Source organism: Megalobrama amblycephala, linkage group LG11 (assembly GCF_018812025.1).
Source record: "Megalobrama amblycephala isolate DHTTF-2021 linkage group LG11, ASM1881202v1, whole genome shotgun sequence".
Taxonomy (NCBI): Eukaryota; Metazoa; Chordata; class Actinopteri; order Cypriniformes; family Xenocyprididae; genus Megalobrama; species Megalobrama amblycephala.
Genome location: NC_063054.1, coordinates 26,572,888 through 26,599,855, shown reverse-complemented (window position 1 = coordinate 26,599,855; position 26,968 = coordinate 26,572,888). Strand labels below are relative to the sequence as shown.

The window sequence follows — 26,968 nt, the reverse complement described above, 5'->3', positions numbered from 1 at the left end:
CAGAAACAAGTATTTTAAAGAGACCTGTATACAAATCACTTTTTTTTTAAATAATATCCTTGTAATATCTCTTGTTCATTTCTTCAATATATAAGCAAGCTGTTTTCTCATTAGATGTCTTTGAATTGAACGGCTATTTGACCATTAAGTGAGATTGCAGTTTTGATTGAGGTAAAGTGCTGTGTATTATATAACTGAATGAGTTTTTCAGGTTAAAGTCAAGGCTGCCAAAATGTGCGCTGATGATCGGAGAGCCGTTCCGTATATCCGGATCAATAGACAGAAACAGAGAATATAAGCTGGCTGATTATGCATTGTGCCGCGCTTTAGAATAGCTTGAGGCTTTTTGTTTTCATGAATAGTTTTGAATTAACATTCTCAGAGAAGAATACAGAGCGTGTGTGTGTGTGTGTGTGTGTGTGTGTGTGTGTGTGTGTTAAAGTGAGTTTGTGTGAGTTTGTCATTCTGCTCTTTGGCATTTAAACAAAAGGTGAGGGAGATGCGGGGCCAAATGTAGAGAGGATAAGGAGAGTTTGTCTATACATTAATTTATTCAGAGTTCACTGTTCAAGTGTGCACCATTTGTGATCACACAGTGTACCGGGTGTGTGTATCTTCACTTAAGATTCAGATGGCACATTTGCTGTCTCCTGAACACCTGTCTTGTCGCTCCTCATTCTGTCTTGCTTTAGTAAGTCCCAGAAAAGGCCATCCGAATGGAAATCAATTTAAATTGACACACTGCTGAGCTCTGGGTGGCAGCCCTTTCTCAGGATACATGACACTGGCCACACCATGATCGGTTTAAAGTATTTCTAAGTTTTTTTTTGTTTTTGTTTCGTCCCATTAGAGCTTTCATTTAGCAGAACCTTTGCTTGCAGGGTCTTAAAGGGATAATTCACCAAATTCTAATTCACCAGTTCTATCATCATTTACTCACTCTCATGTCATTTCAACCCTGTATGACTTTGTTTATTCTGTGCAATATGAAAGAAGATTATTTTTTAGTTTATACAATGGAAATCAGTGGTCACCAACAATCTTCAAAATATCTTTTCTTGTGTTCCACAGAAGATTATAGGGGTTTAGAATGAAATAAGGATGAGTACACGATGACCAAATTTTCATTTTTAATTATTTCCTTTAATTCTACTCTTAATAAGAACTGAAATTTAAGTTCTGGTTGTATCTATATTCATGTAGTATCCATAGATACAGTAAGTAAAAACTTAAAATTGTCATTATTCACTCACACTAATAATGTTCCAGACTTGAATGCTGTTTTTCTATGAAATACAAAATAATTTTGTCAAATCATCACACTTCTTTTTTTTTTATTGTGACCATGAGCTGTTCCAATTCCAAAAAAAAGGAGCAAAAAAAAAAAAAAAAAAAAAAAAAAAAGTGGTCTGTATGACTCATATGCTATGATCCAAATCTTCTGAAGTCATATGATAGTTCTATGTGATTTAAAGTCATCAAAATCAAATATGGTAATGGCACAGATTGAATGTCATTAATATCAAACATAATTGTTTTTTGCAATTTTTGTAACCAAACACCACAATGTCAAACATGCACCAGTGCCATATGAGATTTGAGAGCTGTAGCAGCTCAACTTAGATTTCGGTTTATGGTTTCAGAAGACTTGGAATACAGTACATGAGTTATATAGACCATTTTATGGCACCTTTTATGGTGCTTTTATAGTTAAAATTGTCATTTTGTAGAGAAGATCTATGTGAAGATTCTTCAAAATTCTCCTTTTGTGTTACTCCGGGAAAAAATGGCAGCAAAATGGGTTTAAAAAGACATGAGGGTGAGTAAATAATGAGAAAATTAGCATTTTTTAATGAAATGTTCATTTAAGAAGTTTTCATAACCAATTCATGTATCCGTAAACTACTGTAATGAATGTAATTTAGTTTTCCAGGTTCCTCGTTGTCACTGTTACTGTGGATTTTGTTATCTCCAGTAACTGTGGAAAGCATTCTGTGTATGAAAGGCCAATTTCAATTATAAGAGGAATTAGTGTGTGTGCGATTGATTATGATTATGTGTGTTTATCTCAGCCAGCAGTGGAGTTTGTTAGAAAGCTCCTCTCATCTCTCCTAAGAATTCAGGAGATAAGCATATGCCCTGTTTTATAGCTGCACGCATGTAATATGCCATGATAATTATGATTGGATTTCTTTTTCATTATACAGATCCTTTCCTATTAAAAGTTTCACGGTACCACATGAACTTTCATGATTCTCTTTCCATGCGATTGCATGTTAGGCACTTGCCTTTAGTGTGTGTGTGTGGTCTTCTGAACACATTTAAACACATTTGTCTCTCTCTGGACAGGCTGGAGACAGAGCAGAATCCCTGGGTGTGTCTCACATCCGCCCTGCTTACACACTCCTCCAGCTTTTCCCAAGTCAACATCGGGAATGAGGTTCTAACTATGTGCCGCTCTCTTTACCCAACCAAGCACAAACTTAACCCACAGGTAAGAGTATGGGTGTCATCATCACCAAACATTGACGGCACTGACAGCATGTGCTTTTCCTGTCAGTGTTAGTTAGTTTAGTGCATTTGGCTCTGCTATGTTGATTGTAGCGTGACATTCACACTTCACTTCTATTCTCTTTTAGTGCATCGGGAACATTTGTTCTCTGTTGTTGAATGCTGGTCTAAAGCTGCCTGCTCTGAAGTTGATGACCGAGAGCGAGGATGAGCATCTGCACAAACTGACCCAGGATCAGATCAAAAACATCTCTGATGTAAGTCTCATTCTGACTGTTCTCTCTCTCGTAGGCCCCACAATCTTGCAGATGGCCCAGTTACCACAAGTTTTTCATCTAACATGTTTTATTTTGGCTTTATTTAAATGAATGAAAACAATTTTCAATAGCTTTTAGATTTAATTTTAGTTTCGATTCAAAATATCCTCACTGCTGTATTGATTATAATGAGAGCGACGAAGCCACATTGTTCACTTACAGTGTGGTGTAAAACTATTTTAAATAGATTTAATCGATAGATTAATCAGATTACATGATAAAAGGTTTTAGTGAAGTGAACATAGTTGAGAAGTTCACAGATTAGAGGGTCTTTTAAAGTCTGACCAGCCCATTTTATTCATTGGCCTGTGGTCACCCTGCATTTTCTAAAAGTAACCCCTAGGTTAAATGATTTATCTATTCCTGTGTTAATAGCAATAATGAAAAAAGGAGATCATTCATGACCCCTTGCTGGACGAATCTTAACGGTCAAGGGTGTATTAATGTCAGCCAGCCACCGCTGTCACTAGTAATGTGGATTCAATTAAACTAAACTGACTGTTGACACCAGAAGTGACTGTGAATCAGATAGGAGCTATCAGAGCAAGCTTGCGTCTGACCGTAACCTCTATCTCTCACTGACTGCAGGTCAGATAAAAGCCAAGCTCTCACAGCACCACCACTTAATTTATCCTCTCAGGTCTGGTAGAGGGCCAGATAAGCAATGGCTGTTGTAGGAATGGCTACACATTAAAACCAAACACGTAGACACTTTCCAAAGACCTTAGGAAACATGATTTGATTAATTTGCATTTTCTACATGCTTTTAATCTAAAGCAACTTACTCCACACTAATTTCTGCAATTCCCTGGTATCAGCCAAGGGTTAAATGCTTTGCTCAGCTGCACAATGGTGGGAAGTCTCAACAATGAATCTGCATACTTTCCATTTCTCTTTTGCAGCAATTATAAGGAAAATCTGCTAAATTATATATGGTAAAAGTGCTGGGAGTACTACTCTCTTTAACTGAAACCATTATCAAATGAACCAAAAATAATGCTTTTTTTTTTTACCTTTTAGTTGGAGTGATATTATGAGAAATCAAATTTTCAGTTTTAAAACTTCCTTCTCAATCCAGAAAGGACATTAATTAAAAGGAAGATGCAAAAACAGTCTTTCTGAACTTAAAAGGATACATTAGCATCTGATAGCCTACAATTATACATCAACAAGTATAAGTATTCAGCCAATTGACCCACCAAGTCACTGTGAAACAATGAGGTCAGTTACTATTGCTTTTATCCCTCTGATGGTCTTCAGTCACAGAAAAATTTTACATTTTGATAATTTTAAAATTATAACTTCATCGGAATGGTACAAAACTTGTTGACTTTTGTAGTACTGGCTGTGTGAACATAAAAAATGTACATGATTGGACAAGGCTAAATGGTAACAGTTGTACTCTTTGCGGTCAAAAATGACCGCCATAAAAAATGAATGGAACAACTACGAAAAATGTGGGAAATTTTGCAAAAACCTGTGGTTGAGTGCACTTGCATATCCTTCTGAAGAATCTCACTGTTCAGAATGAGTGACTGAAGTTTGTTTTTAACAAGGTCCCTTATCATAGACTGATCATAGAGCACAGCTTCAACTGCTATGCTACCACCACGGCTCACCACGATGCTGTTAGGGTTCACCTAAAAATTCATCATAGCCCAAAAACTGACTAGGGAACTGACTGGATAAGCTGCGTCTCAGAAGGATCAATTAGAGCTCACATTCTCACTGACTCTAGATCAGATAAAGCCATGAAACTGAGAAAAGCTCACTTAAAATGAGGGTAATCTCCTTCTCTCGGGGCAAGGGTGATATGCTTTCATCTCCAAACCTGGCAGAAAGATGGAGGAAAGCCAGAAAAAAAGGAATAGGTGAATTTGGGTGTTGTTGGCTGCTTCTTTTTTTCTTTTTCTTTTTTTTTTTTTTTTTTGCAACAAGATGCCCCGTTTTGGCATTGTGTGTGTGTGTGTGTGTGTGTGTGTGTGTGTGTGTGTGTGTGTGTGAGAGAGAGAGAGAGAGAGTATGGTTTATGAGGACACAAATGTGTATTATAACATGGGTTATAACACAAGTATGCATGGTTTATTTCATGTGTCCTCGTGAACCAAATAGCTTAAAAAACACACTAAGGGGTGGTTTACACAGAACTTGTCTTTGCTGTTAAAAACACGAGACACAAGTCAGTGGAATGAATGATTTAAAAAAAAAAAAAAAAGTTTTTAATAATTATTTTTAACTTGAGTGCCGCGTTTTTAGAATGCTGTGTCATGCGCAAGACGCTGCAAAAGATGCAAGCGCAATGGTTAAAGATGTCTGTCTAGCATGTTTACATTGAAAAACAATCGAAAAGTAGTGCAGTGAATGTAGAACGTGTTGGAATGTGAATGGCCCCTAAACAGTTGTTTTTTTGTTTGTTTGTTTGTTTTTAAATTAAAAAAATGCCAAAAGTTTTCTGTGTGGGTTGTGTTTAGGGGTAGGGGTAGGGTTAGTGTAAGGGTATAGAATATACAGTTTGTACAGTATAAAAACAATTATGCACACACCAAACATTGGTGTGAATGGAAAGACTAAGATTAAAGTGGACCTCAGAATTATTTTAAGCATTTGTAAATATTTAAAATATTACTTATTCTTTTAAATATTGATAATACTAAAGCAGAATCCCAAGATAAATATTTTAAATATTTGTAAATATATACAATATTACTTGATTAAAAGATTATTTAGACCAAAGTGGACCCCTAAAAGAAATATTTTAAATATATGTAAAGAATTAAAATATTATTAATATTTATTAATATTGTTTATCATTCTATTTCTGTGCATTATTAGTTTACAAATCTTACAAAAATATATGATTTTATATTTTATACATATATTTAAGGCTACAGTCATTTTCCAAAATTAGTTTTCTACATCTGACCTTTGACCTTTTTTTGCATTTTTAACTGACATTGTCCTATTAGGGTAAATTATTTTTGGCAAATTGTCTGAAACATCACTCACATTAATGTATTTTCACTATCTGAAAAGTATTGAAAAGGTCTTATGGTGCGTTCACACCAGACGCGAATGAAGCATTAAGCGTGAGTGATTTACATGATAAGTCAATGCAAAGACGTGAATAGACATCCTGCAGCGCAATTCACGCGAATGACGCACCGCAAATTGAGCGTTTCGGCCGTTTGACTCACATAACACGTGATTCGCACAAATCGCGCAAGTTATAAAATCTGAACTTTTGGTGAAAATTCGCGCCACGTTAACCAATCAGGAGCTTGCTCTAGTAGTGATGTGATTACGACGTAGCGAGCGGAGGCAGAAATCCAAAACAACAATGGAGGACAAAATCATTGTCACTGTACGATACATCTTCATACTTTTATAGAAACAGGAATAAAAAGGATCTTGCTTGGAAGAAAGTGAGTGAGGAAGTCGGACAATCTGGTAAGTTGTAAAAAAACGGTCTTTACTCAGTTTGAGCTACATATATACATATTGAGACTACAAGCTAGCTAAAGCCGGCAAATTGAGCTTATTCGCCGTATTTTATAACTACTATCCTGCTGATAAGTTGTTTATTCAGAGGAAGTGTGCAGAAAGAAGTGGAGTCTGGGACACATATTTAAAGGAGAGGGAGAGCCCCTCTCATGACGCAAATTCGCATCTGTTGTGAAGTGAATTTCAAGCATGAATGAAGCGAATGTCACGCACAACTAAAGCGAGTAAAATCAAAATGTTCAAGCGTCCAGCTACGAGCGAATAGCGCGATTCATTCACGCAAGTCGCGTCTGGTGTGAACGCCCCATTAGTGTTCAAAAAACATCAAAAAGCTTTATTAACATTCCATTTCTTGACACAAATTCAGATGCACCTTCGCTGCCTGGAAAGGAGTGAAACCATGTCTTAGTTTTTAAAAAGCATTACAAAATCATTGCTTCTTTCTTGGAATTCCAAATCAATGATTGTAGCAAAAGTGAAAATCAATAAGACTCTTCTTTTTCAGTATAGCCCACACTTTCCACACATAACTCAATTGTGATCTGTTATCTTTTTTGGAGCATCTGTGCATGTCAGTGTAGTGAGACCAATAGGCAGTGGCATCTTTCCTGACCTCTGGTTGTAGTATGGATAACATCTTCCAAACTTGCATAGGATAAGGTACCAAAATGTCTGACTTCCACAACAATCTATGACTTCACCCTCACTGCTTCTATCCTCCTTGATCTCCTACTTCTTCCTTTCTTACCACAACCTTATGTTCTGATGCCCAGCCGATACTATCATCAATACTTTCTGGAAAAGGTATAGCTTTTCCTCTTTGTCTTCTATAAAACTTAATAACCTCAACTTAAATCACAGGCAAAGGGCTATTTTACTGCCTGCCAGTAATGAACATTAGTGCCAGCTACACAGAAAATATGTATCCCCTAAAAGGACTTTGTCATTTATGCATAATGCACAGACTTTTGTGTGCGTTAAAAATGACCAAAAACGTTAGAAAACACATTTGGATATACAATAATATTTTCAATTTATATGTATTTCCTAGTCTAGAATGAACTCAAAATGGAGCCTTGACAGCGTGTGACCTAACATGTGCTAATGTCTCCTTCACTTCCTTGTTACCAAAAATGTCAAGCACATACATTTTTATTTTATTGGATGAAGGGGATTTCATATGATAATACTAAAGTTTTTGGGGGTTGAATATTATTATTGTATTTTAAATTCAATTTTCTCTGCATCATTTATAAATATTATAGATATTAAACCATATAAAATATTTTTTTACTATACATTTTTTTGTTGTACCATTAATCACACTTATTTGTATGATAATTAATTCATCAAACTAAATTTAATTTGTGTTTCTTGTATCTGTATGGTAGCCAGTAAGTTTATCATGTTGTAATCTATCAACACAATCTGACTTGAGTCGTAGAGAGAGTTTGCTTCACAAGGGCAGTCCCCTCTGATCGCTCAAGACATTGATTTATTTAGTAACCCTTCTGCCATACCCCAGCCTCCACACACACACGTACACACACTGTGTCCTTGTTTCCCCTTTCCAAACTGTTGCTTACTGAAAGCTTGACATTTTGCTGCATTCTCGGAAGATCAGTTCCAGCTGTCGTTATGTTAGATTTTTTTATTATTGTTTTTGTCTTGAGTTCATGTACGCACTCCTCTGGCAAGCTTCAAACCATTGCCGATGTTCAACCACATAAACTTCCCTGAATAATTCCTTCCAATCAAAATCTTAATTTTCCCGCTTGTGTTGCGTATGTGTTTGCGCAATACTTGCGCAGTGTTGTCATTACACAGGAACGAGTGGCAGCATGCGTCATCTTCACAAAAGCAATCAAGTATCATTCAACTTTGACTCCTCCAGCTCTGTCTTCTCCACACGTTTTCGGGCACACCTCACCCCCGGTTCTTCCTTTTTCCTCACCAATTATATTTGAATAGACTCATCAGTGCCATTCAATTGGCTTTCTGTACCGAGAGCAATTACATACCGCCCGCTCCGTCTCTGTTTGTATTGGACGATCTGATGTGCATTGTTCCTGCTCATAATAAGCTTGTGTTTATAATGGACTTATTGCTCCAGAATATAAATCATGTTGAATAAGCATGGCTTTTATTATTCTCTGTGATGAGGTTGTTTTTTCTGGAGATTATTTTGTTTAATTAAGAACAACAATCAAAAATAAGGGGGAAATTATGAAGTGATTATGTAGGTTATTGTGTTCTTTTATTATATTTTTTCCTCAATAATTGAGAGGTCTGTTATTAATTTTGCTAGTCATGTGCTGCATGTATCTATTTGTTTATGTGACAAAAATGTCAGTCTTCCTATTGAAATAATCTTGTAAAGCATTTGCACAGTCAACGCTGTTTCACTGACCGAAAAAAAGCTTCAAATATAGCTGCAAGCAGCAATTAACAGGGCCAAGCACAAAAAGGCGCAAGTTATTCAAGCATGGCTGGGAGCATTAGACCAACTGCAATAATAAGTAGTTTCTAAAACATTCTAAAACATTTTTAGAATATTGTAGCCAAAACGGGTGAAAATCATAAATAGAATCACTTGTAATATGATTTAATTGCTTATGACCTTTGACCGATAGGTGGCGCTGTTGCCAATTTGATATCAAGAGGTCAGTGTGACAATGACACACAAAGTTTGGTGAAAATATGCCAAAAAACTGCCTCAGAATCAGCTTGGCATCATGCCATCAATTTCGTTTGTGTTTTTCGAAAACATTTTGGACTATCAAAGATCTTTTGATTTTGGTTTTTACCGGCATAGTCTGAATATAATCTAAGCCGATTTTGGTAAAAATTGGACCAGGGGTCTCGAAAGAGTTCAAAAAAGTAGGTTTTCAAAAAAATTCAAAATGGCAGACAGCAGTCTTGACCAAGTATGGCATAATTGGTATGATTGTTCACAGTATGACTCAAGGAATCATTAAAATAAGCAAAATGAATCAGAAGTTATTAACATTTTTTTAAATTTCATTATAATCTTTGACCACAAGGTGGCGCTGAGTACCTTCAGGACATGATGCCGATGACACATACCAAGTTTCTTTACGATACGCTAATGCATTCATACAATAAAGCAGTTTGTCAAAATTCTAAATGGCCAACGCCCAAAATCGTCGATGTGAGAAGATTGGGTATGATTTGACTTGATTCACTGCATTGACCTGTTTATGATTTTTGTACAAACCGTTTAGAAGATTTAAGCAAAAATATAAATTTTTCCTATCCGAGTAGTCTCAAGTCATGATTGTGATGACATTTACCAAGATTTGTCTCAATATACTAAAGCATTGTAGAGATATAGCCTTGCATCCATTTTGACGTGCTCTTTGCACGTTATTTAAAAAATGGTTGGGTTTATCAAAAACCTTTAATAACTTTTTGCCAGCGCAGTCAAAAGATGATCTGAGCCAATTTTGGTGAAAATAGGACTAATCGTCTAGGACGAGTAAAAAAAAATCCAAAATGGCGTAAAAATTTTCATAATGGAAAATGACGTCATCGGGTACAATCGAGTGGTCTTGAGCCAAAGAATCAGAGAAAGCCCTTATCCCTTATTTAGCCCCAAAAGTTAATAGCACAAACGTAAGTGCAAATTTGGACAGTTGGTGCCACTAGAAGGAATGAGTTAGAGACTCCAAATTTGCTGTGGTTAATGTTCAGAGTGTCCTCCATATGTGCCAGATTTCATCATTTTCCCGCAAGTGGTTCTATGGATTGCCATAGACTTGAGTGGAAGAAGAAAAAGGAGGAGGAAGAAGAATAATAATGACAAATACTAACAGAATATGTGTCTATACACCTTCTGTGCCTGGCCCCTAATTAGACTGTTCAAAGCGAATTGGTGTAATAATGCGTTTGGATTAGCACAGCTCCAGCCGGATGTCAGAATTGGTCAGATTGTGAAAATTTGACCCTAGAGCTGTAAGGAGTCCACCATTAAGACAATCACTCCTTCATTTTCTTCTCTGCAGGAGTTGTCTCTTTCATTTGTGTGGATAGACCTGGTCTTTCCAAGAAATCACAGTTCAGGAAATGTGAATGAATGGGCCTGTAATGTGAAGAAAGAGGATATGAAAGAAAGGGACAGTAGTCGACAGTTCGGCTGAATGACTTTGGTATAGGCCATTTTTTATATGGTCATTCTTTTCTTCTTTCCATCTCCGGGCATGCCAACAATCTCCCAGAAGCTATTTCGCTGGAAAATTGTAGGCACTTCAACACTTGCACCTTTATATATGTCTTTAGTTTTCAGTACATTATCCTTACTTTAGAACAATTTCTGACTTTAAAAAAACGTTCTTTATGTCATTATTGATTTAGGGAAATTCTGTCGACTCAGCACAGGTATAAAGAGAGCCTATTATTGTGATTTCTTGTGGTATCTATCTATTCAAAGGTTGACATTTTTCTGTCATTTACCAGATTTTACAAAATTTGACTGAAAAAAATATAAAGAACCTTTTACAAAAGTTAAGATTTGACTTTTAAGGTAAATACACTACCGTTAATAAATTTGAGGTTGGTGAATTAAATTTAAAAAAGAAAAATGTGTTTCCACAAAAATATAAAGCAGCACAACTGTTCAGTTGTGATAATAATAAATGTTTCTTGAGCACCAAATCAGCATATTAGAACGATTTCTGAAGGATCATGTGACACTGAAGACTGAAAATAATGAAGACTGGAGTAGTGATGCTGAAATTCAGCTTTGCATCAAAGGAATGAATTACATTTTGAAATACAATGAAGTAGAAAATAATTATTGTAATAATATTTCACAATATTACAGTTTTTACTGTATTTTTTATCAAATAAATGCAGCCTTGGTGAGCATAAGAGACTTTCAAAAATATTAAAAAATCTTCCCGACCCTCAAATTTTGAATGGTAGTACATTTACTTCAGCAACATTACCATAGTAAACAGATTTTAATAGGGATTAGAAGTGAAGAAAAGAGCATAAATTACAATTAGTTAATGCAATGTGTATCATTAACAATAAACAATACCTTTTTCATTGTATTAATCTAGGTTAATTCATGTTTGTTCATAATACATTAACAGATTCTAATAAAGTGTATTAGTGTATGTAGAAATGAATATTGTAGATAAATAAATGCTGTAAATTTACTGATCATTGTTAATTTAAATAGAGCAGAAAATAATAAGTCCAAGAAGCTGCAACACAGTGCTTGGTTGGACTAAAAAAAGCTTTTGCCACATATGTTCACGTTAGAGTAATGTCAAATTAAAATATATCAGGTATTTTACAGATAAAAGTAGCACATGACGAAAAAATTAAGAAACTGTCCGTCAAAGTGAGAGATTATTTGTAGTGCAACCTTAAGATTCAACTGCCCCTAACCTGCAGGAGAACTCAAAATAAACTGTTGATTAGATTTCTGTCAGATGGTCTCCTCCAAAGTAGGCGATTTAAGGCCAAAATTGGCGATTCTAGTCAGTGATCCCCTCTGTCTCTGTGAGTGTGAATCTCTTTTCTACCTGCCTTCTGTTTTATCTTCTCTGATTTACATCTTATTAGATTGTTGCTGAACTCCAATATGTGGGTAATAGTGTGTGGTTATATATTTCTCATCCACCTCCTCCTCCTCCTCCTCTGCCGCTTTCGTCTGTAAAAAATAAAACCGCTTGGCGTTTTCAGGAGGGCTGCTCTGAAACCGGGACTGCAGAGACCCAGCGGTGTTTTGGACCCGCTCCTCGTCCTCCTCGTCCCCACTCTGTCCTGATGCAAACCAGCTTTATGATTTAAATGATAAAAGAAAAGCCAAGCATGCATCATTTATGAGATGGCAAACACCCTCCGTCATTCCAATTAAAGCTGCACTGCAACTGAGAACCAGCACAAAAGAAAAAACATACATTTTTAACAAGCTCTTCCCATATTCCACATGTGCATTAGCAGATATTAGTGAACATTATGTGGATTTGTAAATAGACTGTGCTAATGCGCCGTTTTATTTGTGTGTGAACAAAATGTCCAAACACGGATAGGAGAAAACTGAAATCACTTACCAACAGTCCCCACAACAAAATGCCTTAATAAACAACTAAATAAATAATGTCTTAATGAAAAGAGGGTAGGGTTAGTAAATAGAAAATATAATTAGATCAGTATAAAAACAGTAGGTCAATAGAAGTGACTACCATGGTAGAAAAACAAACATGTTTGTGTGCATATTTATGCTTTTAATCAGTTTATCTCGCTTAGATGCAGTGCCACTAACAAACATGCAACCAAACTTACACACACACACACACACATATACACTTGGATGTAAACGACAGACACCTCAAGAGAGCACAGGCATTTTATTCTGGATCGATGAGTTTACCTTTATCTGGGATTTTATACGATTATGGTCTGAAATATTTATGGCTGTGTGTGTGCTCATGTTTCTGACTTCCAGTGTGATCAAAGTCGCTTCATTAACCTCACCACTGGGGGCCTTTAAAGGACATTTCCCCATAACAAAAATCAAACCATTTTATATTAGTTTGTTGGCAGCAATTGATGTTTCGGACCACTTATTCTTCTGAGCAGTATATTCAGCTTCAATCAAGTATTGTTTGTTCAGCTTGACAAGTTCATTTTGGGCGTTTTCAAAGGCAGAGGTAAATTTACTCGCTCTTTCTTCTTTCCTAGTGATGTCTGTTCTTAATAATGATAATGTTGCTCCAAACCTGTTTGACTTACTTTCTTCTGCAGAATACAAAAAAAAGAGAGATATTTTGGATCCCACTGACTTGCATATTTTCAACAAATAAAAAAAAGGCTGGAGGTTAATATCTTCTTTTGCAAAAGAGAAAAAGCCTTGCAGGTTTGGAATGACATGAGGGTGAGTAAATGATGTAAATAATTTTCATTATAGCTTGAACTATCCCTAATTCTTTACAGTTTACACTATATTATTATTATTATTATTATTATTATCATGATTATTTCTTAAGTAATTAATTAAAATTATTATTATTCTTCATTGTTAGATAAAATTGTTAGATAAAAATGTATTCTAAAATAAAATATTATAAACAAAATGATTATATCATTATTAATTTTTTCCTTATTCTTCAATGAAATTGTAGTAAATAAAATACAAATTTTTAATATCACTTATTATTATATCATTATTATTATTAATTCATTATTTAAATATTATTATTATTCAATAATTCTTCATTGTTACCTAAAATTGTTAGATAATTTATTCAAAAATAAAATGAAAATATTAATAAAATGATTATATCATTGAAATTTTCTTCATTCTTCATTGAAATTGTATTAAATAAAATACACATTATTAATATCATGTTGTATATTGTTATTATAATATCATTATTATTAGTAGTAGTAGTAGTACTAATTTAAAATATTATTATTATTATTCAGTTATTCTTCATTGTTAGATAAATTATTCTAAAATAAAATTAAAATATCATTATTAATAAAATGATGATTATAGGCTATCATTATTACATTTTTCTTCATTATTCATTGAAATTGTATTAAATAAAATACACATTATTGGTATAATATCATTATCATTGTTATTATTAATTAATTAATATAAAATATTATTATTATTCAGTTATTCTTTGTTAGATAAAAGGTTATTTTAAGGTTATTCTAAAATTAAAATTAAAATATTATTAATACAATTATGATTATATCATTATTCAATTTTTCTTCATTCTTCAATGAAATTGTATAAAATAAAATACACATTATTAATATCATTTGTGACCCGATCTGGCGAAATGAGTCAGAAGTCGCAACGTTCTATTTTAAGATATGGGCCAATAATGTGGAAAAACACATTATTTTGTAAAACACGCTTTTTTTTAAGCTAATTTCAAAGAACAGACTTTCAAAAATAATCTCCCAAAGTTTCGTAGTCCAGATAATTGAGTAAAGGTATTTAAATGGCTATTAAATTTGACATGGTTTCACTAAATTCGCTGGAAATTAACTTCTCAACTCCTCTCGTCACTTATGAGCATTTCCCGGTATCCCCTGAAACGTCATTATCTCTGCTCTACAAATATGGTGTTACACGTTGTATAGAACCAATCAAAAAGCTTAGAAATGTAAACACACTGACCTAAATGCTGATTTTTAACAATGGGAAGCCCCGTTTCGACTGACAGGCACGCGATCGGTCCAGCCATCCTCCTGTCAGACTAGCGCGCCTTATAAAATAAAACTCCCATTTGCGTGTCTCTCTTTAAAAGCCAATAAAAATTGAATCCATATAGGTAGCACAAAAATTCTTTTTGCATACAAAACCAGAGACTTTAAGCTTTCATACCAAGCCTCCAACATGCTTCTGTTGCGTTATTTTCACCCTCTAATGAGTCTGAGAAATATGCGTTTACAACAAAAACAGCACAGCCGCTAACTGAATACAAGTATGTATATTTCACGTGCTCATAACTTCATGAAAAATGCACAGATCATAAAAATGGCACATCAATATTTAAAGCAGACTCTCAAGATTAAAATGAATCCAAAATCAATATAATATATTGCGTCGATCACAAGATATTACTCATGAAATGATTTAACATACTTGGCTAAAAACATGTCTCATCTCTCCGGGATGCAGTGTGTATCCAATGTTCCCGGACCCATCCATGTTCGTTTTCCAACGTGGAATAACACAAAATAGATATCATTTTAAAGCTTAGAATCTCATCTTTTTAATGCATCTTTTTTTAATGCACCATTTTGAAAAACTCCTAACGAGTGCTGAGAAGCACCTCTAAACCGGAGTTTACCGCCCGTTGGCGCCACCTGGCAGCGGAAAAAATGAACAACAATTTTACAAACTATTCTTTATGCTATCACCACGAAATTTGAACCAGATGCAGCTCACATATTGGAGAGCATCACCAAAAAATATTTTTTAGCGATCTTATTGTGTTCCTGAGTTATTCCATGTCAAATAAAAAAAAAGAAAAATTATTTTTTAAAAAGTATATATATTTTTGTCTTTTATCAGCTGTTTCTCAGCAAGAAAATGTCCAAATGTAATGTAATTTATATTTTCTTAAAATTTTAAATGTTTTCTATCAAATGATACCTACCTTTTGACTCTCCTTGCTACAGTTTTGGAGTTATGAGTCTTTACTTTTGTGTGTGTCGCTCAGGGAAAAAAAAAAAAAAAACTCTAAAAAAGCCTTCAGGTCTTAAAGTGTTAATTAAAAAAAATACTTTCAAATAATTTGAGCTTTAGCCTGGTTTAGCATTTATATATATATAAAAATGTCTTTGGTCAAATTAAGCTGTAAAATAAGTAGTTTATCCCTTTTAATGCAATGGATTTTGAAAGATATCAACAAAAAAACGGGCAAAAAACTTTAAAAGTGATTTTCTCAGGTTTTCAATTTGAAAAAGAGGGCAGACAACCATAATTCAAATGGGTATATCTTTAAAACCATTCAAGGTATGACTTTGACTAGGATATCATTTTAAAGCTTATTGTCTCATCTTTCCATTGATACCAAAATCGCAATTTTGAAATTTGGGTCACTGTGACTCATTTTGCTGGATCAGGTCACATTTATTATTATAATATCATTATTATTATTCAATTATTCTTCATTGTTAAATAAAATTGTTAGATAACATTTATTCTAAAATAAAATTAAAATATTATTAATAAAATGATTATATCATTACATTTTTCTTCATTCTTCACTGAAATTGTATTAAATAAATATCATTTATTATAATAATATTATTGCTAGTATTATTATTCATTAAAATAGTATTATTATTATTATTAAGATTATTTATTATTATTAAGATATTTTATTATTATAATAATAACAAATTATTATTATTAAGATTGTTTATTATTTATTTTTCATTCTTCATTGAATTTGTTTTAGATCAATAAAATAAAATAATAATTATTATTATAGCACAAAGATAAAGGTCTCCTGAGGAAATCCACACTGTTGCAGTTTATGGCAATGATGATATCATTGACCTCATCACGCCTCTACCGGTGCTCTGTAACGGCCGCTCCTCTGACTCCCACTGTAGTCGGGAACTTTAGGGCAGGATGGCGACTGAAGAAAGCAGGGAGGGCGTGAATATGAGTGCAGGCCACCGTTCCGTGACATACTGCAAAAAAATATAGTGTACCGTATTATGCCCTTTCTGAGTTGCCAGCAGTAGTGGTTCAATAAGCACTGCTCATCAAGTATGTATTAATATTAATAATGCAACACCAAATATTTGAAGAATTACCATGAAATAGGGTGGAGATACATGTCTGCGCACACACCTGTAACTGAATATAGTAAACGCTTTGATGCCATCTGTATGCCATCTCCTCATTCTGTTCATTTTTCTCTCTCTGTGCTTGTCTGTCCAGAGGAGAAGAATTTCACAGATCCACTGTCTTTTTCATTCTGCCTTTCTGACATGCACTCATTGCCATGCCAAGATCTCCTGACTGGCCTGTATTCTGTCATCCATCCATTCATCCATACATAAATTGATCCATCCATCCATAATTACTTCCTTCTGTCTTTCCTTACTTCCTTCTTCACTTAATTTATTTCTTCCTCACAAGTGGTAAAGTAGAAAAACACTACAGAAATGTTCTATCTCATGTGTTTCAGTTTTTATCTCTCCTCACATTCAATTTCAAAACAATTTGTGCTTTTTTGGCAAACTAAGGCACATCAGCTTTATTTGTATAGAACATTTACAGCATGCCAGTAATTGAGATAAATTCGTTTAGGCTTGTTGTTTATTATAAATGTTGTTGTAAATGCCTATATAATTTATCTTATACCTGCATTTTTCATTCTTGTTCTGTATACCATTAAATGAATACTGTGTAGTGAGGGGAGCTAAAATGTGTGTATAGCTTTTAGAACGTTTTTTACCGGTATTTTACATTATTTCTTAAAGGTTTAGTTCACCCAAAAATGAAATTTCTGTCATTATTTAACCCACCCTCATGTCGTTCCACACCCGTAAGACCTCCATTCATCTTCAGAACACAAATTAAGATATTTTTGATGAAATGTACTATTTAAATGAGCAACGTAATAACCGTCATTCAAGGTCCAGAAATGTAAAATTTTGTACATAAAATAGTCCATGTGACTACAGTGGTTTAACCTTAATGTTATGAAGCGACAAGAATTCTTTTTGTGTGCAAAAACAAAACAAAAATAACAACTTTATTCAACAATTTGTTCTCTTCCCTGTCAGTCTCCTCCACTGTTTACGTTATATTGACAGTTCAGCGCTTCCAGGTTCTACGTCAGAATGGTGACTCATTATTGGCCGACGCTGTTCACGTGAGTAGCATGACGCATTTGTGTGATTCTGACGCAGGTGCCGGCCAATAACGAGTCTGGGTTCAGACGTAGACCGCGGAAGCCTGCGCTGTCTATGCAACGTAAACTGTGTAGGAGACTGACAGGGAAGAGAAGAAATTGTTGAATAATATTCTCGTCGCTTCATAACATTAAAGGGATAGTTCACCCAAAAATGAAAATCCTGTCATCATTTACTCACTCTCAAGTTGTTCCAAACCTGTATGCATTTCTTTGTTCTGCTGAACACAAAGAAAAATATTTGGAAGAATGACAGGAACCAAACAGATCTCGCCCCCTATTTACTACCATAGCTGGAAAAAAAAATACTTATGGTGATCAATGGGGGTAAGATCTGTTTGGTTACTGACATTTTTCCAAATATATTCCTTTGTGTTCAGCAGAACACAGAAAATGTAAATAATGAAAAAATGTTCAATTTTTTGGTGAACTATCCCTTTAAGGTTGAACCACTGTAGTCATGTGGACTATTTTAACAATGTCTTTACTACTTTTCTGGACCTCTCTTGGGGATCAGAAACCTTTCGGATTTCATCAAAAATATCTTAATTTGTGTTCCGAAGATAAATGAAGGTCTTACGGGTGTAGAACGACATGATGGTGAGTAATTAATGACAGAATTTTCATTTTTGGGGGAACTAATCCTTTAATGCAGGTAATAATGTGACTTGTACACCAATCCAACTTATCTGTGGGTTTTTTTTTCTTTTTCCTTTTCATCTCTCAATGCAATTTTGACTGGCTCGACTTATATCTGGGAAAATACGGTATATGCTACTTTATAAGTGATTGCTATTTGCAGCTCATTTCTCTCTTTCTCTCTCATTTTATTTTTTCTCTCTCATTTTTCACCTTGCAATGATCAGAAATGGAGTTCCAATCAAGGAGAATGAGGGATTGCTCTCGTCTATCTGTTGGAAGGAGGTGATGAGCAGAATATCTTAACAGCACATTACTGCTCTCTCATATTCACATCTTCATTCCTTTCAAATGAAGAAAAATTCTAATGATTTTTCACAAGCCACCCCATTTTTATCATCAGCATGCATTTGAAACATTATAGGCCCTTTGCCAACTCTCTCTCTGTTTCTCTATCCTCCGTCATGCTGTTTTTCTCTTTGTTTCTTTCCCTCTTTATGAAGTGGTTTCTACAGCTGGCCGATCTTTCTTCACAGTTCAGCGCTCGACATTTTAGCTCTGACTCTCTCCGTGCTTTTCTTTTTTCCCTTCATCCTCTTATTTTCCTCCCTCCCTCCTTCTCTCTCAATTTCTCCAACACACTCTTTCTCTCTGTTTTTCACTCTCTCACACACACACACTACACTTGCTGTTCTTCGACCTTTTAGCTCCGTCTGTGCTGTCTCTAACGGCTCTCCACAGACATCTTGGCTGGAAAGAAGAAAAAAGAGTGAAAAACTGCATGAGGCTTTGAGGGGGTGGAGGAGAAACTCACCCTCGCATACACAAGAAAAAAAAAAAAGAGTCAAAATATGATTAAATATGTCAAATTATAAATTGACATAATGTAGCTAATAATGCATTAGAAGGTTCTTTTCATTGCTGTGATCTCAACATCGTTCTGGGTAAAATGCAGCTTTGAGTCTGAATAAGCGAGCCATATGAGTTGCAGCTCTATTGCTTGTTGTTTTAAGGTTAAGTGTGTTTTGGATGGTGAAGCCAGTGCAGATCCTTTGTGTGGCAGACGTCACATGGTCTGTTCCGAGAAGCTTGCTTAGCAACATTAACCATGTCTGTGTAATTCACTCTCTCCAGATGATGCTCATTTCAAGCTCATTTACTTGTGCTAATAAAATGACCACTAATAATAGCTCAAGTATGGCCCTCAAAGCGGTTTTAGTTTCAGACGTAGTCTTTATTAAAACATGCTTTTTACTTCAAAATATTACTATATCCATTCCGAAAAGTTTTTCCAAGAAATTGTGTTTATGAGGAAGTCACATATCTTTCTAATGCTATAAATATGTAAGGGATAATGAAAAATTAGTCATTGTCACAAATTAAAACCCAACAGCAAAGCCAATAAATAAAGGGACCTGGAACATTGATTTGATTTGAAGTAATTTTAATATGAGCAAAGAAAGAGACCAGAAGAGGCTCAAGACTTTAATAACCATGAAAATATGGTCTTGATTGTGTTAATGGTGTTGGTCTTGTCTTGAAATCGGGAGCATGTGGCCTCGGTCTTGACTCTGACTCAACCCTCTTCTGCTCTCGGTCTTCACTTAGACTTGAACAACCTGGACTCGGCTACAACACTGGAGTGATATGAGGACATTGTAGATCATTTTGAGTCAAAAAAGTCAATCACCTATGCTTTTTTATTATTACTTATTACTTTCTGGCAACAGTAGTTAGTTACACTGCTAGTTATATTACTTTTCCTTCATGTCCCACAGAAGTTGTAATTTTGTATCTTTTCCATAAAATTCTTCTAAAATGTTACTAACAACATATTTTTGCCTCATCATTTGACCAAAATCCACATTGGATCCCAGTCAGAAGCTATTACAAACACTCATGGTGATTGATTGCGTCTTTTAAGTAGAAGTGTTGTATTTATCTCATTAATTCTCATGTGTAGCTTGAAGCTAATTGTAGCTATAATGTCTCTGTTACCCATATATGATTATATTTCATGATCTATTTTATCAAAAGAAATCACATAAGTTCATAAGATAATGTTTTGTTTTCCAAAAAGATTTTTAATTATAGTAATATAATTTATATCAGGTTCAGAGGGATGTTGGTGGGCAAGCCATGCAATGCCAGAGTAAAGTAATGCCACAGCTTACACAACGGTGTTCAGATCATCTTTTCTCCTAACAAAATCAATGTAATCACAATATTTCCATTCACTGAATGCAGATTGCCTCCCTGACAGCAACAGAGTGTTGGCCCAGATCCGGCACACATTTGGTCCGCGTGTAATCCGCATGTACAAGATTTGGGCCGGAGCTGGGCCACTCTATGTTGCTGTCTGGGCTGCTGTACTGGTGAATTCATGTGCCTGTGCGAGTCGTGAAAATTATTAAATTGAGGGTACGTTTACAGGACAATGATATGGTTAAAGGTGTTATAGAGGATGTTTTTGAGGACTGAGAAACCAAAGACTGTTAGTGAGTTTTTGAAATGAGCGCATGCGTAAGAACAACCCCCCTCCTTCACAGCTCATTTCGAGGGAACGCCTCCCAAAACTCGTGCACGAGTATTGGAACACGAGTGTTTGTTTACCACCGGCATTCGCTGTGTCGTGTTAGTGGATTCATTATGTCGGACTCACTGCAGGTAACTCATAATCTGCAGTTGTTACTCCTGACAAAAACATTGCATGTGGCGCCTGTGGAAAGTTACTGGAGCGCGCACGTCTCTCACAAGCAACGTAATGGCAGTGATTGACAAGAACCAGCCCAAGAATACAGCCCACAAAGGTGCCCAATCCGGCCCGGGGATGATTTGACTATAATAATAATAAAAAAAGAGATGCACGAGTAGTCCACTGGCCATAAATCCAAATGTTTTCTTTATTCCGGGCTTGTAAACAAACTGCTTTGTAAAAATGTCCCAAAATTTAATTTGTGTGGAAATATTACCGAAGTCTGTAAAAAGGACGTTAATACAGGTACATGCTAAATACGGACACAAAGAGGAGAACAGACATGACAGGAGAGCAAATACTGTGCCAAGCTCACTGTTCGTGAAAAATAGGAAGAATAATATACATATTGAATTGGGGTTGATATGAATGCATCTCTGAAGGGAACTGGCTTTTCCTCTAATCTCCGTATAAAGTAGTAGCCTATTTATCGATGCAGCGCTGCTTCGTGTACAGCGGTAACCATGGAAACGCTATATCACTGCTGTTCCATAAGCGCCATCTACTGTCAGTGAGTGAATTTGCATTTTCATTCAGTCCGTCTGCTGATTTTGTTTTGTGCAAGTGTCTTATGAAGCATAATTTCTCAAAGTTAAAGTCGGCGTAAATGAACGCATAAAAAGTTTTCCATTTTTAGTTGAAAACAGTGTTGTGCAAACGGCCTCTGAATCTAGGAATTATTGGATAGTTAGATTTCAAATCAGTAGGACTTAAGGCGTCAAAAGTAACTAAGTAACAAGCTGTTTTATGGATGGTAACTCTAATATTATTACAGAAATCTTATTAGTAATTCGTTACACTACTAGTTACTGCAAAAAATAATATTATTACTGTAACTAGTTACTGCCCAACACACACTGAATGCTTAAAAACAGCTTTTAAAAATCTGACCAGTGTAATGTGCTTCATGTATCCAAGAGTTAATAATGAAAGTGGACTAGTTCTCACAGAATATAACCAGGCATGAATATATAAATCTGGCCGAGAACATTGATATTGAGTGTAATTATAGTGTCCATATCCCTCTAACAGTTCCGATTACCTACCTTCTCTTTCTCTCTGTTACTCTACTTTTCCCTTTCATTTTTATACATAAATGTCTATTTAGAGAAAGAAAATGGAGAATTTTTTTTTTTTAAAAAGACACTTTGACAACATTAAAAGTTGTATCCAACATTTTTGCGACTATAGTTACATCCTTACTGTGTATGTATGTGCATGTATGTGTTTAAGATCACTGTCAACCTGAACTCTTTCCATAGGCATTAGAAATCTTTGTGTGATGTCAGTACAGTACACATAAACTGCATTTGAGTATTTTATATCCACTATTACCGTCACGTCACATTTAATATGAGGACACACGCACACACGCAGTCAAAGGGCATCATATCTCTTGACTTGGGCTTGCCTTTAATCAAATTTAGCACATAATTGATTTTCTAGAGTGCTGACTCTTACAGTACCGCTCCTCAGTGTTCTCCACCTCCAAAGCCGGCAGTTGAATAATTTATGCTGAAAAGACGAGAGAGAGGTGCTCCTGGTCTCTCTGAGCAGGCTGGGGTCGCAAAAGGGTGGGACATCTCTCTCTCTGAGCTCATTTATATCGCATGTGACCTCCTTCAGACATGCAAGTGCAACATGGCCACTAGATAACACAGATAAAGAGAATATAGTGTGCCCAGGGGAAAGGCAAGGCAAAAGTCTATAAGCGCTATTCTATTCTGAGATGGAGGTGGAAAGATTTAGTCCATTTATTAGTCTAACAGCTTTACTGCAGGCCTATTGGTGATTTTTACTGTATATTTTGTAATATTGTCTCAGATGTGTTCATAATAGAGTAAGTTTAATTAATTAATAGGTAATATTTTTATATAAATTGGAATATAATGATGCTTTTAGAACTCAAACTGTAAAGAGTTTTACAGCTTAATTGGACAATGCAAACCTCATTCTTAAGGTCTATTTTATTACAAAAAGAATTGAATGCTCATATTTCTAGTTATTTACATTTTAATTGTCAAATTGTGGTTACAGAGTTGACATTTTAAGATTTCATAGAATAGTTTATGACATAATTTTTCACTCTTTGTTATATTGCAGCCATTTGCTAAAATCATTTGTTCATTTTTTTCCTCATTAATGTACACACAGCACCCCATATTGACAGAAAAACACAGAATTGTTGACATTTTTTGCAGATTTATTAAAAAAGAAAAACTGAAATATCACATGGTCCTAAGTATTCAGACCCTTTGCTCAGTATTTAGTATAAGCACCCTTTTGATCTAATACAGCCATGAGTCTTTTTGGGAAAGATGCAACAAGTTTTTCACACCTGGATTTGGGAATCCTCTGCCATTCCTCCTTGCAGATCCTCTCCAGTTCTGTCAGGTTGGATGGTAAACGTTGGTGGACAGCCATTTTTAGGTCTCTCCAGAGATGCTCAATTGGGTTTAAGTCAGGGCTCTGGCTGGGCCATTCAAGAACAGTCACGGAGTTGTCGTGAAGCCACTCCTTCATTATTTTAGCTGCGTGCTTAGGGTCATTGTCTTGTTGGAAGGTAAACCTTCGGCCCAGTCTGAGGTCCTGAGCACTCTGGAGAAGGTTTTCGTCCAGGATATCCCTGTACTTGGCTGCATTCATCTTTCCCTCGATTACAACCAGTCGTCCTGTCCCTGCAGCTGAAAAACCCCCCCACAGCATGATGCTGCCACCACCATGCTTCACTGTTGGGACTGTATTGGACAGGTAATGAGCAGTGCCTCCACACATACCGCTTAGAATTAAGGCCAAAAAGTTGTATCTTGGTCTCATCAGACCAGAGAATCTTATTTCTCACCATCTTGGAGTCCTTCAGGTGTTTTTTAGCAAACTCCATGTGGGCTTTCATATGTCTTTCACTGAGGAGAGGCTTCCGTCGGGCCACTCTGCCATAAAGCCCCGACTGGTGGAGGGCTGCAGTGATGGTTGACTTTCTACAACTTTCTCCCATCTCCCGACTGCATCTCTGGAGCTCAGCCACAGTGATCTTTGGGTTCTTCTTTACCTCTCTCACCAAGGCTCTTCTCCCCTAATAGCTCAGTTTGGCTGGACGGCCAGCTCTAGGAAGGGTTCTGGTCGTCCCAAACGTCTTCCATTTAAGGAGTATGGAGGCCACTGTGCTCTTAGGAACCTTAACTGCAGCAGAAATATTTTTTGTAACATTGGCCAGATCTGTGCCTTGCCACAATTCTGTCTCTGAGCTCTTCAGGCAGTTCCTTTGACCTCATGATTCTCATTTGCTCTGACATGCACTGTGAGCTGTAATGTCTTATATAGACAGGTGTGTGGCTTTCCTAATCAAGTCCAATCAGTATAATCAAACACAGCTGAACTCAAATGAAGGTGTAGAACCATCTCAAGGATGATCAGAAGAAATGGACAGCACCTGAGTTAAATATATGAGTGTCACAGCAAAGGGTCTGAATACTTAGGACCATGTGATATTTCAGTTTTTCTTTTTTAATAAATCTGCAAAAATGTCAACAATTCTGTGTTTTTCTGTCAATATGGGGTGCTGTGTGTACATTAATGAGGAAAAAAAATGAACTTGATTTTAGCAAATGGCTGCAATATAACAAAGAGTGAAAAATTTAAGGGGGTCTGAATACTTTCCGTACCCGTTGTATCTATAAAATTTGAGATTTGTGTATGTTGTAATATAGCGAGAGGAAGTTGTAAAAACAAGTGAAAACAGGCATGTTTATAAGGAAAGAAAAATGACTTTTGTTGTGTTGGAAAAATGTCCATATTAACACTTGGTAAAAGAAAAGTATAGATATAATAATTACTTGTTTATATAGGGTGGAAAATACAATATATTGTCTGGTGTTTGTGTAAAGTTGGAGGTTTGCCCGCACACAGATTGTTTGTCGCAATGGAGTGTTTATTGAAATTTATTTTATGTTTTTTTTCTCCTTCTTATAGCTTGTCTCTCTTATTTCTCTCTCTTGCTGTAGGTGACTGAGGAAGTGTGTGACTCTGAGCTCCTGTCTCTGCTGTTGAATGCTGGGATGTTGATCAGTTGTGTGGACACAGCTCTGTATTCTTCACTGGTCTCTCACATGCTTGCTCAGGGGGTTTGGGATGTGGAGAAGGCCGCTCGTGACCTTCACCAGGCTGGCCACAGTGCTCATGCCGGGTCTTTGCTCCTATCCTACCGAGGATCCCACCCAGGACAGCTGACCTTTAATACCGCCCTTGCTGTCATTAGAAAATGGCTATGAGGAGTATGTGTGTCTTTCTGTATAAAAATGTTTTGGAGATGAATCAGTCAATAAAGGAAAGTAGTCAATCTCTGCTGAATAAAATCAAATATAAAAGAGACACTGGCACCAAATCCAGATCACAAATATCAGTTATAATTGGCCTGTTCAGACATTGTTTGTTCAGGATTTCTTCCCGTTGGCAAAGAACTCAGATCACCTTCCCATTTCTCTCTCTCTCTCTCTCTCTCTCTCTCTCTCTCTCTCTCTCTCTCTCTCTCTCTCTCTCTCTCTCTCTCTCTCTCTCTCTCTCTCTCTCTCTCTCTCTCTCTCTCTCGCTGTCGGTTTCTCTCTCCTGAGTGAAGCTCAGTGACACCGGTGTAATTACATTACTTTGGCTGTTTGGTCACGCTAGCCTGCGCTAATAATCATTACAGGCCGGAGTTGGAATTGAAAACGCTGCATGTGTGCTGACAGTGTGTTTTGCACGTGTATGTGAATGGCTTCACGGTTGATCGTTTCAACACACAACTTTTTGCTCTTTTCTTTTGTAGGGTTATTAATTATTTTTGAAGAAAACAGATTAGGCCTTCAGGCACAGTCTCGCCGTGTGATTGTTTTAACGCACACACCGACACAACTACAACCTGTGTTGGGTAGCTGAACAGTAATATGTCTTATCTGTGGATTTTAAGCAAATGTATCAGCAGTGCTCAATAAAAAAGCATTTTGCTTTATCTCACAAAACCTTTGGTGTACTGCACATTTTGGGCAATGAAGTATTAGGCCTAAATGAAAAAAAATTCTTAAGATAAATGCGAATAGGTATTAGGTAATATGCGTGCAGTCATCCATGGGTTTAATACAAATAATACAGCATCTGTTTTTAATATATTATTGTACTTGGCTGTAATATCTCACCCGATACCCTGAGAGTATTATGTGCTACAATTGGAAAAAAAAATTATAAAATGTTTTAAAAAATGTGTTTTTAGACATTTTAGAACACCACTATTATTATTATTTTTGGTGGTGCTTGCTAAGGCAAGTAAATGATACTATTTCTCATGCATATTTGAACAAACTCCTAACCTTAATAAAGTGTTAAACTCTGATACCCGTTTTGACCCGCACTGTTTGTCCAACAAACATGAATTGGTATCCTTAAGTTGTGCCAGTCATGTGAAGCAAGCACGATCAAGAACACCAAATAAAGATACACAACTTAAGAGAAAACATTATTTGTGTGTTGTTGTTTGCTAAACACTTTCTGCTAATTTTGGTGTCTGCCAAGTGAATATATGTAAGTGTAAATGCTCTTCATCAGACCTAAATCTGTGTGGCTTGTTAAAAAGAGATTAACTGTTATTTTTACATGTTGAAACCCACTTTAAAAAACTGCATAGCAACATCCTAGCAAACTCCTTAGCCAAAGATAAGGTACTCGAGGCTAGTGCTGTATCGTGAACAAGTCACGGTGAAGGGAAGTGGGGTGCCTTCAGCCGTGACTTATTCACGATAAAACACTAGCCTCGAGTACCTTATTTCTTTTTTAAAATGGTT

At 35.8% G+C, this 26,968-nt stretch overlaps 1 protein-coding gene across 2 annotated transcripts in view; it reads left to right on the top strand.

Annotated features, from left to right (window-relative positions):
* Positions 1 to 26,646, top strand: part of nbas (NBAS subunit of NRZ tethering complex) — a 197,748-nt gene extending 171,102 nt beyond the window's left edge. For both annotated transcript variants that reach the window (XM_048207018.1, XM_048207017.1), the window contains exons 50-52: positions 2,350 to 2,494; positions 2,640 to 2,768; positions 25,160 to 26,646. In XM_048207018.1, coding sequence (XP_048062975.1) covers positions 2,350 to 2,494; positions 2,640 to 2,768; positions 25,160 to 25,426 — 541 coding nt within the window. In that variant the 3' untranslated portion in view covers positions 25,427 to 26,646. The remainder of the gene's footprint in view (positions 1 to 2,349; positions 2,495 to 2,639; positions 2,769 to 25,159) is intronic.
* The last annotated feature ends 322 nt before the right edge of the window (positions 26,647 to 26,968 follow it).